Genomic DNA, 19829 nt, shown 5'->3' on the forward strand with positions numbered 1-19829 from the left:
TATGCTAAAAGCTTTATTTCAGGTGAAGCGTTTCCTATTGATCACCTTAAAAAGCCGTTTCTTCATTGCTTTATTATAAATGTATGTTACATGTTCATTCCACCTAAGATCTGATGTTATTACTACTCCCAGGTATTTAATGTAATGAAGGAGTACAGGACACTTACGTAAATATTTTGGAAATTATCTACAGAGATTCCACAGCTACCTTAATTTTCCACAAGTAGGAAGATATCAATAAAGGGTTCAAGCAAGGACACACAATCTCTCCAATCCTATTCACTGCATGCTTAGAGGTATTCAAGCTATTAGGTGGGATGGCTTAGGAGTGAGAATAAACAGCGAATATCTCGGTAACCTTCGGTTTGTGGAAGACTGTCCTATTCAGCAACAGTGGAGACGCATTGCAACAAGTGATTGAAGTACTTACCTAAACCTAAACAAGTGTAAGAGTGGGGTTGAAAATGAATATGCAGAAGACAAAGGTAACATTGAATAGCTTGGCAAGGGAACAAGAATTCAGGATTGCCAGTCAGCCTCTAAAGTCTGTGCAGGAGGATGCTTATCTAGATCACTTACTCACAGGAGACCCTGATCATGAAAAGGAAATTTACATAATAAAATGACGGAGTACATACAGCAGGCATTACCAAATCTTGACTTAGACCGTACTCCTTTTGTTGAAAACTGTACAATCATTGAATTATACCGGTGCTAACATACAGGGCATAAACTTGGATGTTGACAAAGAAGTGCAGGAACAGGTTAAGGAAAGTGCAAAGGGTGATGGAACGAGAAATGTTAGGCATAACATTAAAAGACAGCAATTAAAACCTTGCGGGCTTCCGCAGAACTATTAAGTTAAAAGACAGCAAGAGAGTGGTGTGGATCAGAGAGAAAACGGGGATAGCCAATATTCTATTTGACATTAAGATAAAGAAATGCAGAAGATCCAACAAGCTGGAATCTATATAAAGCAAAGCTTTGTATGAGTGCATAAAGAGTCGAAACGCTAGTACACACACGTGCGCACATGTACACAAGTGTGGGTGCACACAAATTATACCGAGCCTTAAGCGGAGTTGCTGGCTACTAGCGAGTATGAAAGACGCCTTGAACTTATCATGGTTCCAGAGGCAGCATGTGCAAACGTACATAGTGCAATTTGAATCCATTCTAGCCGCAAAGCATTTACTTCTTCATTACCATGCAGCCACGGATGCTCGAAGGTGAGCTTTCTGGCTTTTTTTTTTCATTCTGCACAGCTGGCACCACCACTGAGACCAGAGCCACCTGGTGGTGATGATAGGAACCCAACAGAGGTGGTGCGTGCCTCCTCTGCAAAAATTAGTTGGCCTATTCAGCGACAGAACAGGCACACAGCTCCCACGGTCACGAAAACCTGGTGACATCAATAAAGAAAAGCTTCATTTTAAGAATGAAGCTCAGCAGGCCATGTTATGTGTAGGGTAGATAACCAGTGGACTGTACGAGTCACAGAATGGGTGCCAAAGGAAGGGAAGTGCAGTAGAGGAGAGCAGAAAACTATGTGGGTTGATGAAATTGGGAATTTTCTAGGTGCAAGTTGAAATAAGCTAGCACAAGACGGGAGTAATTGGAGATCGCAGGGAGAGGCCTTCGTCCTGCAGTGAACATAAAAATAGGCAGATGAATGTAGCATTACCTGCCATAAGGGGCGAATCCTGGTGCGCTGTCGGTGTTATCAACTTTTTTTTTCTATGTGAAACGATGCACACAAAGAACAGTGGTTAACAATTATTCACGCATTCCATTCACAAAACTGTGGCTTAATGAAAACTGGCACATGCGCACATACTCTCGCAGTTTTAAGCAAGTTGTTGAGAGTATGCATACGTCTGACAGCCTAATGGGCAGAGCATCAGAGTAGACTTTTGTTCAATACGTCCATTCTACACAATTCTTTTTTTGAAGAGGCCAGGAACTAGACGAGGCCGCAAAGTGCCTGGTATGAGGCAAAGAATGTTTCATGTTACAGTTTTGTCTAAACCAATCACACATAAAGCAATCGCTCACAATGGAAGTTGATACCTCTCTACCAGTTCCTTGGGCAGGGGGACTTGCTTTACTGGAATCTCTTCTGGAGTGTAGCAATTATTACTTTTTTGCTCACTTCTGAAAATAGTCTCAACTTAAGAAATGCACTGTGTGTGTCATTTTTTGTCTTCATCCAGTTGTGCTGGCTAGCTACCAACTAGCTTGCCAACACGCTTTAGTCTAGTCTACATTTTTCTTTTCCCACACAAACCACACAATGTGGCTTTTGCCACAGACATTTTATTGGTAGTAAACCAGAGGAAAACTTAAATAGAAAACAAGACAACACTGCAACTTTCAGTAAGAGTTGTTTGTACAGTGTTGCAGCTGGTTAACAGCACAGCTTCTATGCAAACATGTAACAATGCATGAAAAAATACCTTTGCAGTCTAGAGTGCACACCCATCGGTGGAGGCTAAAATGCATCCACCTTTGAGGGGCAAATGCCACTGCCTTCTAAAGTTTTACCCTACTATGGTCGACTAGATTATCAAAAAGGTGCATTACCGCTATCAAAAAGATTTACCATTATCAAATATGTTTTGAGTAGCAAGGTTGACAAGGCAACATTGCGGTACTTGATCTGGAATGCACTGCAGAAGTCCATCTGCACAAAAGTAGCATTGATAGGTTACCATCCAGAAGAAACTTCTTTGCATGGAAAATGCACCTGTGGACGTTGTTCCTGTTCATTAAAATCTTTGCAAATGTGTGAAGCACGCAATGACAAGATGGGGCCTGGAGAGAAATGCGACCTTGTAGGAGCTGGTAAGAGGCCGCAAGTGCAATTATTTGCATGCATGGTACAATGTATAATGGAGATGATGCCACATTTTCAGTCACCCTCAAGTTATGGGCAAAGGACTTCAAATGTTTCACTTCAAACCCAAATTTATTATGATATTACAACAGTCTTTCTTATAACGTAAATTTATGAATGGCTACATGGTTCCACTGGTAGAAAAGAAATGCAACAGCAAGACAAAAAAGAGCATTAAATTACTTATATTTGCGTTTCCAAACAAGAAACAACTTGCACCTGTACAAACAATCAGAAATTGCCAGTTCTGAGGACTTTCCATCAGAATCACCACCTCACATCTGTACTTGCTTATACTAATTACAGCCTGCACCAACCAGTCTATTCAATTTACAGTCAACTTACTAATCATGGCATGCAACAGCTTTTGGAAAGTTTCCTGGTAACAGCAAGTCTGGCCTGAGCCAGCTTGGATTTTCATAGAGCTCGTCTACTGGTTATGTCAAAAGTTCTGAGGCCGCTCTGTGAGTGGAAAGATCTCTCGATGGACTGTCCTGTGGGGCTGCCACAGTATGCCATGCAGCCAAAGAATACGACGGTGGGCGCGCTCTCTCACACTTGTTTTTTGGAAAATGCGGAAACATTATAGGGGCCTAGCCAGCACCTTTAACTTTCGACTACAGTGCAAGAATTATTCAGAAGGAGAATCCTTTTACCTGTGCCAACCAACAATGCCAATGCACTCGGGCGCCACGGTAGCGTCACACCATGCGAGGATGAAACCAAATGTTTCCGGTGCAGCATAACATTTCCGTTGCTTACATGCGCTTCGATGGGAAGTGGCTCATGAAAAAAACTATGCTAATGCTCCATACTTAGCAAACTTTGCTTAATTTCATGCATAGTTATTCCTAGATACTGCTCCAAATACGTGCCGCAAAGCATCTCAACAGAAAGGTTAGCAGCAACTCGCCTGCAGAGAGTGCCCGCCGTTGCCACAAAGTTACTAACTTGCATGCTTTTTGATTACGAGGGCAGATTTCCTCGTGAAACAATGCTGCGATTGCTCTTATCTGGGCAGGGTGTGATGAGCTGTGCAAGCTTTCACGGCTAGCACTGATTGCTGCTTTTCTTTGTAGCCATGTGCTTTAGCAGTTGCTTTTGTATTACATTGCATTGGCTTTCAGCAGGCTTTCCGTGCCATGTGACCAAGAGATGACAGCAAAGGCAAGCACCTTCCATCTGTACAATTTAAGTATGGGGTGCAAATACATTGCACTTAACTACAGCAATGGTTACGCGTCCTGCAGTGAAAAGATAATTACCCTTAAAGTTCCCAGTGAACCAGCCTGATTGCAAGCGTGTGCTCGTACCATTCCAAGGAAAGATTGAGAGCTCACATTACGACTATGGTTGCAACAATAAATTTATAGATACAGAGAAAGCAGTACTATGGCGAGCGGTAAGGTGAAGAGACCTGTAGAGAATCGATGGTGCATCCTGTCACCTACAATGCTTTCTAGAGTCCGTGGACAGCACTTCTTTTATTCTTGCTTGGAACCCTTCGAGTGCAAGAATCAGTACCAGTGAAGTAGCCGGCCATAACACCAGATGCTACAGCACCTGTAACTGCTATCGTAAATGTACATGCACAAATTGGACCACACATATTTGATTCATCACCTCACATGGGCTTGTTAGATAAGTTTGCAAGAAAACAAGACATTGTTTTAACCAAATATGCATAGTTCTTAATGCACTGCATTTGCAAAAAGTCGTGGAAGATGCCAAATGTACTGCATTTTGTAGCTAACGCACCACTGTAAGATATATGTATTCTTGCAAAAATAAGACGTGAAGGTGCTCTGACCAATACTGGCTTTCGAAATGAAAAAAGAAATTGTGCCTTCTGTTGCTTTACAACTCGTACTAAGAAAGCACCTCTTTTGTCTCAAAACTGGCAAGTGCCAGAATGACCCTGAATTAGCGCATGCTCTCTGCACCCTATCTTTTTACTGTGAAAGGCGTACAAGAGAGGGCACCATTGCGCCACGCCCTGCACAGTGACCGTATTGAGTTGCAGGGAAAAGAGCTGTTTCACCTCCTGAATAATTCTTGCTCTGTGCTTCTGAAGTACTAGAGTGTACCTTAATGCTCATGAATTCTTGACAGTAAGGAGTCTTTCGTCCATTCTACAGGGCTTGGTGCACCAGGAATACCTTGCCATACAGCTTAGCAGAAGTTCTGGTCATGATCAGTAGTCAAAAAACTTTTGATACGAATCACATTTAATAAAAGTTGTCTCAATTCAGAAGTCAAAAGCCAAAACTAATTAAAATGACACAGGTTAGTGCAGGGTAAGTACACCCTTTGTACACGGCAACTACAACCACTACGGTGAGTCTTCATTCTCTTTGTCATCCATAAAAAATTTCATCGGTGGCCAATACGCCATGTCGTCCAGTATTTCTGCAAGTAGGTGGGAAAAGAAAAATAGCATCTTGTAAGAACCAGAAGTATCTAGGTGCAGCAGGTGGGCCAGCCCCACCTGCAGCCCCACCTGTGCATATATTTGGTTTCTCACCTTGCATGCAATGAAGTTGGCAACCTGAACTCTAACCTGTCTATTCTCTTTTGCTCATTGATTCCATGCAACCATGTCAAGTTACTACTAGCAAAAATCAATCAACTACTAGCCTGTGAGAAGGCCCATACTTACAAAGAGTAGTTCTTTCATCATGCCACATTTCAAATGAACTGGCAAATAGCACAATTTTAATCCTTGGGCTTCATTGCTCAAAGAGAGAGAGATTAACTTTCATTTCCGAACAGTTTTGTTCCAGCCGTCATTTTTGATAACTCGATTGACCTACCAGCCACAATTTGTGAATTGCAATATAGGTGTTAAATTAATGGGTTATAAAGTTGTTTAAAACTGTAATTGATTTATTAGGGGTGGACAAATATATTCTAAGTTTAGAATACGAATCAAATATTACACGCCAATTATTCGTGTTCATATTCAAATACGAAATATATGGTATTTTTTAATATCCCAAACTAACCAAATATTTTGCAACAAACTGTTAAAGTTTCGTTACAGTTGCCTACCTGCTAAACAAAGTATATTGCAAATTCTCATGAGTGCTACAACGACAAAAGTTCTCGAAGCAATGCAGAAACAAAATGGCCAACGCAAGCTTTGTTTTGGGTTTTGCGGCGGAAGCCTACATGACAACCTACAATTTGTTTGTAGTCTGTCATTTAGTATTTTTGACAGTCTATAGAGCCATGTAACAGTTATCTTCTACTCTGCAACCTGCAATGCTTTCATTTCACAGGCCCTTTTTTATGTGTCTATGGTACACAAGTCCTTCAGCAGCTTTTTTTTCTTTTTACTTTTTCCACAACTTTTGCTCTTTTCTTTTTTTTGGCAACCATTTATTTAGCATACTTGGAAAGATAGTCATACAGAAGCCATTCTTCCTGGGAAGTAATGCCTGTAACCAGGCTCTGAAGTTGTTGAGAGGCTACTCGCGCAACTTTTTTTTAATGACAATAAGTCATTTTGTGCTTATAACTTAACTGTCTTTTCTGCACTAGTCAGTAATGGCTTGGCACTTAAAGGGACACTAAAGGTTAATATTAAGTCAATGTGAACTGCTGAAATACCATCCCAGAAACCTCGAAACGCTTGTTTCATGCGAAAAAGACTTATTGTAAGAGAAAATGCATTGAGAAGCATCCGCGTACCTCTAGCACAGTTCAAACCGCCCGCCCTCCGTTCGAGGAGTGGTGACGTCATGGTCTCGTAGTGACGTTGCGCTGTCGGTCAGTAAAACGGCGCCAGCAGACGGCGCTAGCAGACGGCGCTACAGCTTTTCTTCGCAATACGCAAACGCGCGGCCAGAAACAGAGTCAAGACAGAGCCGACAGCAGCGCAAAAGCTGAACTATGGTGGCTAGCGGAAAGAAAAGCGCGACAATAAGCTGGTTCTTTATTTTATGACGCCAACTTTGACGCTAGCTGCAGTGGACGACCCTGACAACGACACATGGGCTCGCGATGCTAGGCTCGACTTCAGCGATTTAAGCACTGATGAATGCGACCTGCTGCTGAGGGCTCGCGCTGCCAGCGTCGTTGCATACTACTACGACGGCAACTGTATGTCATGGCTGTACATATTCGCACATTTGTAGCTTTTCCTTCGTGAAAACCAAATACTGCACTCACCGCCCCGTCTTCGACCTGCAGCAATTGTTCTTGCGCTTTGGAGAATGCAGGCAAGACCGACGGAACAGTGCTACGGGAAAGCATTGCTTTGAAAGGCACTCCACACGACTTCAGTAAGCCGGCGTTGAACTCATAATCCTCTGGATGAAAGCGCAGCGAGCACACTATGCGATTTTTTGGCTCTTTGCCAACGCGCTGTGGCAGAGGTACGACACTTAACCACTTCGAACGGAGAGGTTCACTTGTTGGCACACAGTGATAAGTAATGGATTCACCGCTGCAACTGCCCTTGGCCAAGTTCTGCGGACCTTTGCGCATCCCACGACATCACATGGACGTGGCATTCTCGCTGCTTGTTCCAAATGCAAGTTTTGCAAGCCAGCAGAACCAGCGCAGCATGATGTGATAATGAAACAACTAGAACTCCAAAGCGCCCGCGGCGCAGAGTCGAGCGAAAACGAAACCTTTCGACCACCCGTACTACTGAAGGGTAATGTCAAAATGTTATTTTTTTCTTAAAATCGAACAGAAGTACCCAAGTGGCATTTTCTTCCGTCTTATAACCTAATGAAATGATCTTTTTAATACAAGTAGTTGAGTACTAGTGACAAATTATGATGAGGAGTGCCTTCGTCATCAGGCTAGTACTGGAATGTCGCTGGGAGGTCTCAAATCGTGTCATGCATTTAACTCAATTTCTCGGTTACTGAAGCTCTGTTCGCGATTATATTGACGCCTTAGACGTTCTAGAGAATTGCTTTATCACTTTAACTTGACTTCATAGTAACCTTTAGTGCCCCTTTAATTACACTGAAGTAAATATTCTTGCAGTAAATATAAGCGTCTGCATTTGACTATTCAATAATTACTACTTCATATCTGAAAAAGTTGACATTTGCCCATTTTTATTATTTAGCAAATTATGCATTTCGATTTCTCGCACAAGTAATGTCCATCTCATTGAGCAGGATCCACCTCAAGCATTAAAATTGTGCTGTCTGCCTCAGGCAATTCTGAAAATTCATAACTCATTCTGAAACACTATTAGTAGTAGCAAACAAAATGGTAGCAGTGACTAACATGCGTAGTTTGTAAATGCACAATGTTTCAAACTTATGTTGATGAAACAAATTAGTTTTGCACTCTTTTTCATATTATTTTTGTGGTGGTCAGCATTTTAATGATGTTAAATACGTAATGACTTTCCTCTGGAAATGAAGAGCCCTACAAGTAGTATGTACATGTTGTATTACATGCACATTCTGTACTTTACGCTATTGTGGTACATTTTTATGCACTTGCATTTCCCACGGATAATCTCTGTGCATTACGATTTACTTATTAAAAAAGAAACTAGGCATAGCCACAATATGGTTGACAAAATTGTCCACACTGTTGTCAATAAACATGAAACTAGAAACAAAAACAGGGGAGCACTGTCACCATGCTGCCAGAACATTGAAAATTTGTAGAGTGGCTTTTTTACATTACATAACTGACTATAATTTAGTTTATCTTTCAAGGTTATTTTTAGCAAGGGATAAAATAAACATTTAACAGTTTTATACATTATTACTTCAACTGCTTAAAGTACAGTGCGTCATTAATTTTATGGCTACAAAAGACCACTTATTTTCTGATAGATGTTCATATTGATCTTCAATTATATAGTATATATTCAACTATGCTGCATCCTTGCAGATCGTCAAGCTGCCTGAAAGTCATAATTGGAGATAAAGTGATCAAGAATGATTTCAAGTGGCCTGCTTATTGCATATAAGCCACAGGATACATACCATCTTTGGTGGCACTTTCTGCAGAACTGTGACTGTTCTGGTTGGCTTCCTTCAACGGGCTTCTTGGCTCAGCATTTCCAGTATGCGAACTGAAAAGCGCACACAATGTCCGATAACCAATGTACAGCCACTGCCAGAACTAACATGAACAATAAAGACATAACTAAAGGATTAACTTGAAAAATTTCCCACTGACGGAGCAAAGTTTGAATGCTTTGAAAGGAAGACACATTCAAGGGACACTAGAGAAAATGATAAGTTGAGCTGTAATGGTAAATGACCTAGAATAGCAAAAAAGTTCCTCTTACGGAGAGCAGAAACTCGATAGGCCATAAAAAAATGTACCAGCTCGTCGTGACATGGATTTTGACGGGCTTGGTTAACTTTTTCATCACTATATATGGACCTAATTGTAGTCTAATGAAGCCAAAGAATGAACCCAACAAGTTTTGAGAGCTTTTATTGCCTCAAAGTGGTCTGGACACAACATATACGTTGAAATCCCCTGATGTCACACTGACATAGCAATTCTGGTGTTTGGTGAGAAATTTAAGAAATTAAACTCTGGCCTTCATTTTCTCTTCTACTACCAACCTCTTACCACAAAATTAATTCCAAGAGAGTTTGAAGAATAATTTAGCAGTTTCACTAAATATGATGTCCGTTGGTGTTTGTTTATGCTGTCACATTCAAATCACCCAAGAAGATCTGTAGCAGACTTTACTGTAGTTGACATCTGTGTAATGCGAAACATTGTCCGAATTGCAGCACGAGACGCAGACGTGCATCTAGCTAGTAGGGCTCAAGTGGTTCCATATGCGCTTTGTAGCTTTCCCATTATCTGGTCATTTAGGACGCCAAGGGGAAACTGAACCAGCTAAACCAATGGCGCTTGCCCGCATCTCTTTCTCCTGCTAATACGGTAGCGGCCAGAAGGGCATGTCCAAAGAGGAGATACTTTGTGCGTGCATGATGAGCCCATACAATGCATTTGGCACCCCAGCCAACCATCAAGCGCGCCATCAAATCTAGAGCAAGGGTGCCCAAGCCTTTCACGCAACGCAGCTTCTGAAGAGGCATATCGATCTCGTGGTTAATTATACAGTTCAAGACACTTTCTTTTCGGGCATGAAGCTTTCATTTAATTTGGACAAAAGTCATGCACGATGACTATCCAAATAGCAGTTTCATTTTACCAGCTGCTTCATGAAAGAGGCCAGAGGCAAGCTGGGTTGACTGACAAGAATGATTTGCATTAAAAAAAGAAATCAGAGAAGCCAAAGGTGCACTCAAGGTATGCTTGGTAAAGTATAATGGAGCCTGTAAACCACGATTATGAGGCATGCTATAGTGGGGGACTTCAGATTAATTTTAACCACCTGTGGTTAACATGCACCTAAATTAAAGTAGACTAGCATTTCGACATTTTGCTCCCAACTATGTACAGCATGTGTAAAATTGCATAGGTGCCTCTGTTGCTCTGTTAGTACTGGAACACCCTCTTTAGATATGTACAGAGCAAAATTTGGAGATGATGCACATATTGAGTGAAAGAACACAAGCAGCCATAGATCTCATCCCAACCGTTTTTAGTGTTTTAATGTTTCTTTAGACATGTTGAAAATATTTACTTGACTTTAACATGTTATTGACGGTAACACACACTTCACAGCAAGGTAGCAAAAATGCAATGCGCTTGGCTGTTCACTTACAAAATTTTTATTAAAAGAGAGAATAACAATTTGTCCTTTGTGAAAAAAATGACCTTCGTTCCAAACCTGTATTTCGTATGAGCATACTTTCTCCGATTTCTGCTGCCATTGTTTATCTTAATTTTTGCCCACTTCAAGATAGCACAATTACGTACATTATTAAACAACTATTTCATTTCATGCCTCATTCACTAGGATCCGCTGCTGTTTATTCTTCATCCTCCAACCCACCACACCTCTGCCTCCTACTCTTCTTCCAATCCTGATTCTTCTTCATCTGCTGATATCTCTGCTTGTGTAATCAAGAGAAGGACTCGCTCCATCCATACTACTTCATAGCAATTAAGCACCAACTGTTCTTTCCAAGCACTGATACAAAACTGATTATTTGTACATGGGCACTGAGTTATGCCTGGTGCTGAATCCATCCGCTCTCCGCTGCACTATCTGTGCGAGTTGGGACTGCGCCAGTTGTTACAATGACATCACCCGCAGCGCCGCCTGCCAATTCTTTTCTAAGTCATCCATCATGTGCCATGACAGCTGTGCTGCTGACCACATTCTTGGCACTCTGCGAACTTTTATTGCTGAGCTTCATACACCCGCATCGCATATTTTGAAATTGGGGGCATATACAGATGCACATAACAAATTATTGTATCTGAGCCTCAGTGACATTATTAATTGTTGCTGTTGGACACCTTATCACTAGTATCAACAGCCCACAGCACCTCTTTGGTGCCATCTATAGCATTTGAGATACTGACTTGTAGACAAAGGAAGCTTAATAAACTCGCACAGCAGGTACAGTCGAGAGCAAAAGTCTCTGCAAATTTTTTTTCTATTCACAGCATAGGCATAAAGGCTGAATTCAAGCGGTACTGCCTATGTGCGCCTGCTTAACCAGCGTCATGCATTAAGACTAGTTCACATTGCGTGGTTGTGCTAGAAGAAATTAAATTTTTTTCAGACTCCGTGGTCTCCAGACTTGCTCTTGACTGCATAAACAATGCCGCTTCAACCACAGCTTCTACAGCTGCAGACGTGTAAACTAGACTGGATTAGAGCAATTTTTACTGCCAATGACAACAGCTTGTCACTATTGCAGTTCTGACCTCATACACATACTAAGGCACAAAATTGTACATTTTTAAAAGAAAAAGGTGCATGTTAGAATCGAACATGATACTTGATGGTGTTGGTTTGCTCACACCACTCTGTGTCCTTGTGTGAGTGTTGTGTCTTTGGAAATCATGTTTAGGGCCCTTCATTCCTGGGTTCCGTATTATTCAAAATTTAAAGGTTAAATTGCCGGAACAACTTTTACATGCACATGGAAGAAGGTTTTCCTACGGAATCTATTCCAGAGTTTCTTGTTTCGTTTGCACCAAAGAAAAAAATATACACTGAAAAGCAGTCGGAGCTTGGGTGGCATACAATATCCCAAACTCTGTTTCAGAAGTTCTGTGAAGCAGAACCAAGGCTAGGCAACCCACAAGCACAATTTCTTGCATAACGAGATGTAATGCTACAGTTTGGCACTCGTTGGATGACTAAATGGCCTTGACAAGTGGTCTTGTCAGCACGTTTACTTGGAGGCTCAGGACGGTTTGTTGCGTGACTTTGCTTCATTCTTTAATAAAATATTTATTGAGGTTCTACGATTCTGAAAATACAGTTAATTCTCCACTTGTTCGAGCGAAAATGTGCAAAAAAAAAAAAAAGAAATTCTGCAATGTTGCCATACAGACATTATTTGCATTTAAAAAATACAAACAATTGATTATTTCAACAGTAGCTAAATTCATACATGTAGCCGGCACAGCCACAAGATAGCTTCATCCTTTGTGAAAATGGCGTCTGCAGACTTGCTTGTTAGGTATCGTCCCAAGCTGCTCTTTTACGCAAAAGGGACAAATAAGTTGGTGTTGAACATGCTTGAAACTGTGTGGGAGGAGTGAGACAAACATGCGAGAATTCTAATTAGGAAAACAGCTACGCTTACGAATGTCAGTGGGAGCACCATGTACAAATGGATGTTACAAGAGGGATCAAGAGATGGTGCCCCCAATCCATGCAACATGCTGGCTGAGTGCTCCTCGTGAACCTTCTGCTTCCGCTGTCTCTGCAAACCTCCTCCTCTTCTGTATCTCGAAATATATTGAAGACGCATGCCTTTTTGGTGTCAGAGCGAATGTGGAATGAATTTTCAACCACTGTTATCACGACAGCTCTTCCCACCGGGCAGTTGGTCATAGTAGACGCTGTCGCTGTCTACGATGCAATGCTGACGGTTAGCAGACAACAGGGCGTGGAAGGGCACCTTTAAGATGTGTTCGCCCTCTGATTGGTCGAAGAAGCCTATAGCTTCCGCAGTGTTGCACAGAACTACTGAAACAAAGTACTATATACTAATCAGCCAGTTGAGTGCAGGACGAAGGCTTTTCTTAGTGGTCTCCATTTAGCTGCTTCACAATTTCATCGGACCACCGAGTTCTTTGCAGTCCTTGACTACGTCTCCCCATTCCCTTGGAACTTTGTAACTAAGAGACCATCGATTATCTGTCCTATGCATTACATTGGCTGCCCAACTCCATTTTTTAAATGAACGATTATTTATGCATATAGTATATACAGAAAATCAAAGTGAAGCTAAAGGCCATTTGGCCTGACGTGGGTTCACCACGAGCAAAAATAGAAATTTAGTGACAGAAATATACTTGGCAGAATAAATTCAGCAAACAATGCTGTTACATGCACCAAATACAAATGTGAAATGCAGGAAAAAATTATATTAACATGTGCGCGAGAAAATGTAATGGCAACATCTACGTGGTCATATACATAAAGTTTTTTTTAATGCTTTCCACTATGTATTTATACATGCAAAAGAAAAGAAAAACAAAAACAAAAGCATGCTAAAACACCAAATGAAGCCCAATCTTTGACACGCACACAATTGGATACGTGGCCATAATACTAGCTACCCATGTTCACTTTATAATCCACGCTCTGTCGTGGATTGTCATGCTTCTGGCATCCTGTGTTCACGAGCAACTAAACTGCCCACCTTAGCTCGGCCCAGGCACGATGCCTCCTCTCTGCAGATTCCAGCCGTTGGGTTTTGGAGGCAGCAGAGGCCCTAAGCTGTGCCACCTGCACCTCCTCAGCAATGGCCTGTTCCTTCAGACTACGACCAAAGTAGATGAGTCGTGCGCCCTCCCGTGAACGGGGAGTCATGGCCTTGAGCTGCTGAGCCAGAGATGCGGATGACTCGGTGGCCAGTGGCTTGGCTGGCGCCCCTAGTTTCCGGAGGGCCTCGCCTCCTGCCGAAGTCGCTGCTGCAACCCGACTTCCACAGGCAGCCACTACTGTAGATCAAAACAAGGACAGGTACAGAATAAAGAATACATATGCGGTTTCCAATACAGAACAGGTGAGCATATAGGTGGCTGCTGGTTAACCAGCCTGTGTACAAACAGAGCATTGTAGCAAAGTGATTGATTGGTTGATTGATTGAGTGATCTATCAGCGAGCTATGTACAGGTGGCGTGGCCCTTGACAGTCCTTGGCACCACTTTAATGGGACACTAAAAAGAAAAATTGAATCAGCTTTGATTGATAAAGTATTCTTAAAGAATGCTACTATTGTGGGATCTGAATTAATAGGTTGATAATTGAAAAAATAAAACTATAACCAAAGTTATGTTTTCGAATTTTGTGCCAATGCTCCAGAGTTGGCACTAGTGTGACGTCACACATTTTCACATTTTGTTTTTCACATTTCAGCCATTGTGGGTAGGTTAAAAGTTCTCGAAACTTCTTAAGTTGTCCTTGGCTCTTTTATAATACAATGTAGTCCACTTTTACTGATCAAAATTTAACTTGGCCTGAGCAGACAATGTCAAAATCTATTACATCACGGCAGGCCGGTGCAGGAACTTCAAGGTGGCGCCGCCACCCATTATTTGTTTTTGAGTCTTTTCTGATTTACTAGGTGTCTTCTTGTGGCAAGAGTGGCTTTTTTAGTAATGTGGAAGAGTAATTTACTAACATAGCCTAAATCACTTTTCTCTTTATTGTCCCTTTAACAGATGCACCGATGTTTTGATCTCGATTTGTGACAGTATGTCACATAAATGTAGTCGCAGTTAAGATTTTATTACAGTAGACTTTCATTTATTCGACTCCTGTTAATTTGATTTTTCATTTATTCTATTCTGACCAAAGGTCATGGCTGGCGCTCAGGCATTTTAATGGACGTAAACTTTCATTATTTCGATCCTAAAACAGCCCATTGCTGGTTAATTCGAACTTGACCAGTCAGCATGCACTGCCTGACCTTAGTGACCCTGATAGCGACCCCCTTAGTAGCACTGTCTGTCCCGGCGATGCTTAGGGTACAGTGAATGCGTTGAACACACGTCCCCTCTCGTCGAAAATGCCTATTATCAGATCACCCTCGGAAGATTTTCAAGTAATAACCACAGCTCACAGTGCCTGATGACAGTATTTACTTGATCCTAAAGCGCACCTTTCTTATCTTTTCTTCTTTTAAGTTGGGCCAAAAATTGGCTGCACGGTACACTCGGGCACAAAACTAAAACAGACTTGGCAACAATTGTATGCTTTACCTCATAGCGATGTATTGCCGCAGAGCCGACTTTAAAAAATCGTGTGGCGAAGCTGACTTTAGAAAACCAGCTGCCTTTGAGCAACAATTTTTCTTGCTAAAGAATCGGCCGCGCGTTACATTCCTACTATGTTTAGGAGCTTTAATGTCTTTTTTACTTTGAACACATAGAAAGTCGGTACATGTTTTGATTTGGAGGTGTGTTAGAATAGGGCAAATACTGCTAATTGAATCAGTGGTGTGTTTTAGTGCTTTTTCGGAGTATTGTATAATTCAACCTGCTGGATAATTCGATCAATTTTGTCAGTACCGTCAGCATTGAATTCACGGAAGTTTAAGCTGAAATGGTGCTTGTAAACTAGGGTGGTTGCTTGGGCTAGTTGGTAATTCATGATAAAAAATGATGTACGGCGCGAAGGACTGCGAGAGACGACATACACAGTGCTAACACACACAGCGCTGTGTATGCCGTCTCTCGCAGTCCTTGTCCTTCGCGCTGTACCTCATTTTTTATCAGGTACTTGTAAATTTTCCAAGTACTAGTGCCAAAAATCACATGCACAATGTGCCAACTACTGTCACTACCGTCAATACCAAAGTACACTTTCTCCTGCAGTGTGCATGAGGATGCCAACAAAGTGAAGTTAACTAAGGTGACTAAGTTTGCCCTTCGGCAGGGATATAACGTACTCTCACTCCAGTCAGCAAGGTATGTACTTTATACAAAGAGAGCGAGTTAGAAATAACGAGGTCTTGGCACAATTGTGCAATTTGTTTTGATATTGGAAGACGGAACACTCACATGAAACAGATGCAAAAACACAAAAACTTAGAACTGCAAGATCCCTTGTACATTATATTGCAGCATCAATACTTTTCAAAATTAACTGGAGACAATTAAGTAAAATAGCCATTCTGTATATGAAGTCAGATGCATGCAGAACTGTACGGAAGTACTTGAATCACATTGTTGGTTTTAGAACTTGACAAAATTGGCATGTATTGATCCTCCTAGCCATCCGCCAACGAAATATGTTCATGGCTGACACTGTATTACTGACGACGATTCATTTGTCAATTGCGTGAAGTGTTTTTAAATTATAACCTTCCAGTTATTGGTAATACATGCACAATTTAAATTTTTTGCAGACCGAAGTGCCATTGCAAAACGAAAGTTCTTGCTGTACAGTAAAACCTCATCAATACTTAGTTGGCAGGGAACACTGATCAGGTACACACAGTGTGACGTACTAATTAATAGACAGTTGCGGATGAGCGGCTATAAACTGACCGGCTGAGAAAAACTTGTTAATTCTCATTCAAACCCACACGCAGACAAGTTTTATTTGCAAGCAGGCAGCAGAAAACTAATTTTCAGTTGCCGCCATAGCGGCCTTGTAGCGACTACAGCATCCTCAAACAGCAAGGCCATAAGCCAGTTTCTCTATCAGGCCCCACTTCTGTGCTAATGTCCTCATGATGGTCAAGGCATTAGCCACATCAGATATGGAAGGGCCATCACTCACATCGTCCTGGCATGGCACCATGGAAGCGCTAGAAGCTATGGGAGCACGAAACACGTCATGGCTACCATGTTTTTATGTCGCTATTGGTGGCGACTAGAGTCCAGGAAAGGCCCGTGCACTGAAATTTCTATATGTATGATCTGCACACACAACATTTTGCCATTTGCAAGCTTGTACATGCCGAAATATGAAGTAGATGCTATGCACTAACGTTAGGTATCGCTTAAGCGACTATACGGCTTAAAGGGCCTCTCAGCAGGTCTGGCCATCTTGAGCTGACAAGCACAGAGCGTACAATGCACTAAAATGATTGTGTCTGTAAAGTATTACATCGCTAAGCGCCGCGGAAAGATCTGAAATTTCGAACTAAATGCCATTTGCCCTTCTCCACGCGGCTGCCATGCTCCAAGTCGGAGGGTGACATACAAGCGCTAGTGCGCCTACGTACACGTGTTTGTGCTGCAACGTTGCTCGTGGTGACACGTGACTACCAGAATTATTCAAGGCAACATCTGTTATTTGTGTAATATGTTGCTTGAATAGGCGAATTAAAGCTCAGGGAAATAATAAAACACACAAACCGAATGTCTGCTTGCATTTGTTTTACTTTGCATCACAGCAAGAGAGATGTGCCGTATTTACTTGATTCTAACGCGCCCTCGATTGTAATGCGCAGCTGTTTGCCATGACCTAAAGAAAGAAAAGTCCTTTACAGTATGGTGCACTTCATTCTTTCATACAGAAATACAATTTTTTCTTATTTGGAAAAAACAAAGGTTTACTCCCAATGCACTAACATTGCGATAAATAAGAGAAGTCACAGTTTCGCCCGACAGGTGAAGCATCGACTACGACAGCAAATTAGTAGACAGCTATACTAAAAGTAAGGACAGCAGTTTTATTGGCCGTATAAACTTTTAAACATTCGCTTACTGACCAAATTTACAGGCATGGCGTCACACGCGCACAAGCAAACATGAATACGTTTCACTCAATGACTGCGGATTTATCAAAACACTGGAGTGAGGAAGTGTGGCAGCAGGAGTGAGGGAATTGACCTTTGTGCGTCCTCTCGCTTTAACGTGAACTAAGCGGCGAGAACACAGCGTGGTGCACCTAGGTGCATAGGCTGTCTCCATTGCAGATCGCTTTCAAGGGTTGTACTTGATTCCAAGGCGTATGCAATTTTTGGACCCACTTTATGAGAAAGAAAAGTGTGCGTTAGATTCGAGTAAGTACGGTACTTCCGTTTTGTCTGCTTGTTCCCACATCATGCAGTTGCACGTGCAGACACCGAAACTTATGTCATTTTATAGTGTTCCAGCGCGGGATCATGCTCTGTGATCCACTTGTGTCTGCCTCAGTATTCGTGTAGCACTGGCTTATACCACTAGTCAGGTGTCCTTGTGCACAGCATGCAAAATCGTGTGCTGTGCAAAATGAGACAATCACAACAGCTCGCCTGCGATGCCATAAGGGGAAGTGCACCGTGCCGGGGGAAAAAAACTTAAGAAAGAAAAAGCAAAGAGAAGAAGATAGGTGGAAAAAAAAAAAAGAATACCCTTAACATATGCATCACGCGATCCTCGGGCTCCTGTATGGGAGAACACAGGAAAGGAATTTCACTGGCGGAGGCTAGACTGGGCAAGTGGAGAAAACATCTATGTTTGCAGTGAAGCTCACCTCCTGACATCATGGGTTCACGGCACTGAAATATTGCTATCTCGGCTATTAATAAGCCGTTCTGATAAATGTTTGCGGCAGAACATTCCCTAGAGGACACGTAACAACTTCCCGCATATAACCGAAGTCTGCTGTGTGGCCTGGTGAGGGGCCTTTTAAGCAGTCAGCCAATACATTAGGTGCAATGACAAGGCAGGGGATTCACTGCGACTATATTTAAACTGGAATTGCTTATTAGGCAGGTACATAGCAAAGAGGTTTTACTGTACTCATTTATTTTGTCTTCTTGTTTAGTTGTGAAGGCTAATGAGTTGTGCTACGTTGTTTTATAAATTGTTGTGCCCCCTTATGCAATGCCTACTGGAGTGATGATGTACTTGAATAAACAAATCTAACATTGTGTCTTCATAGACGAAAAACATCTATTGTGTGCGTTTTGAATACTGCAATAACAAAAACTGTGGATGCAACATCGGTGTGCCGGCCCTGTTTCATCATTTTTGTATTAAGGTAGGAAAAAAAGCTGTTTTTATTTTCCCAAACAGGAGAGGGTCCCTTTGTCCACGTACAGTACGTGAAGGTGCTGCTTTCAGCATCTAAGAGTGATATTTCTTTTTCAGGTCCTTATTGTGATGGAGGTGAGATATAGGGGAAAGGTATACTGTATTTGCAGAATATTTACCATGAAAGACAAGGCAAGAGGGCTAAAACGCTCTGTAGCCTACCAGTCGGTATTAAGAACTGAACTAAAATGTGACAATGTTCCTGGGCAGATTTTTGCATCTCAAGAAGTGTTAAAATGTCACATACCTGAGGTGTCAGCATCCTTGTTTGTCAGCTGGCGGATTATAGCATTAAGCTCTATCTCTCGCTTCTTGGCAGCCTTCTCCCGAAGCTTGTACTGGGACTCCCACTCTTGCAATGCTTTTTTGTATTTTTCCATGCTGCAAGAAAACCACACCCATTGGCAGATTACTACTACGCAGAAGTAGTGTGACTGAAGACCAGTCTCAACTCAATGGTAGTGTACAGTTAAAAAAAAAAAAAAAGGCACTCATATACTTCTAAAGCATTTCTCACAATGTTACATGTTACTCAAAACAAGGTCAACCCCTCATGGAAGCAGCAGAACCTGCAACCTACGAAATAAAATAATAGAAGAAAGAAAGTAAGGAAAAAGAAGGCTGATTTTTATTTATGACATACACTTCCCTTTTGCAGGATGGAGTAGACAGCCATGTAGGAAGGCCTGCTTTGAAAAGAAAACCAATTTTTCTTGAAGACAATACAGTAGGGATGATGCCTTATTTTTTATTTTTCAGCAATACACTTTTAGAAATAGCAGTGAGGTGATCAGAGGTGGCTCACTAACCCATGAAATTTACCTAACAAAGTAAACTAATAAATTAC

At 41.7% G+C, this 19829-nt stretch overlaps 1 protein-coding gene across 1 annotated transcript in view; it reads right to left on the reverse strand.

Moving 5' to 3' along the window:
• Positions 1 to 3065: 3065 nt before the first annotated feature.
• LOC142572773 (uncharacterized) overlaps positions 3066 to 19829 on the reverse strand; it is a 124230-nt gene continuing 107466 nt past the window's right edge. The window contains exons 19-22 of the mRNA XM_075682116.1: positions 19230 to 19363; positions 13648 to 13948; positions 8866 to 8954; positions 3066 to 5305 (exon numbers count right to left, since the gene is read on the reverse strand). Coding sequence (XP_075538231.1) covers positions 5229 to 5305; positions 8866 to 8954; positions 13648 to 13948; positions 19230 to 19363 — 601 coding nt within the window. The 3' untranslated portion in view covers positions 3066 to 5228. The remainder of the gene's footprint in view (positions 5306 to 8865; positions 8955 to 13647; positions 13949 to 19229; positions 19364 to 19829) is intronic.

The sequence above is a fragment of the Dermacentor variabilis genome, chromosome 2 (genome assembly GCF_050947875.1).
Source record: "Dermacentor variabilis isolate Ectoservices chromosome 2, ASM5094787v1, whole genome shotgun sequence".
NCBI lineage: Eukaryota > Metazoa > Arthropoda > Arachnida > Ixodida > Ixodidae > Dermacentor > Dermacentor variabilis.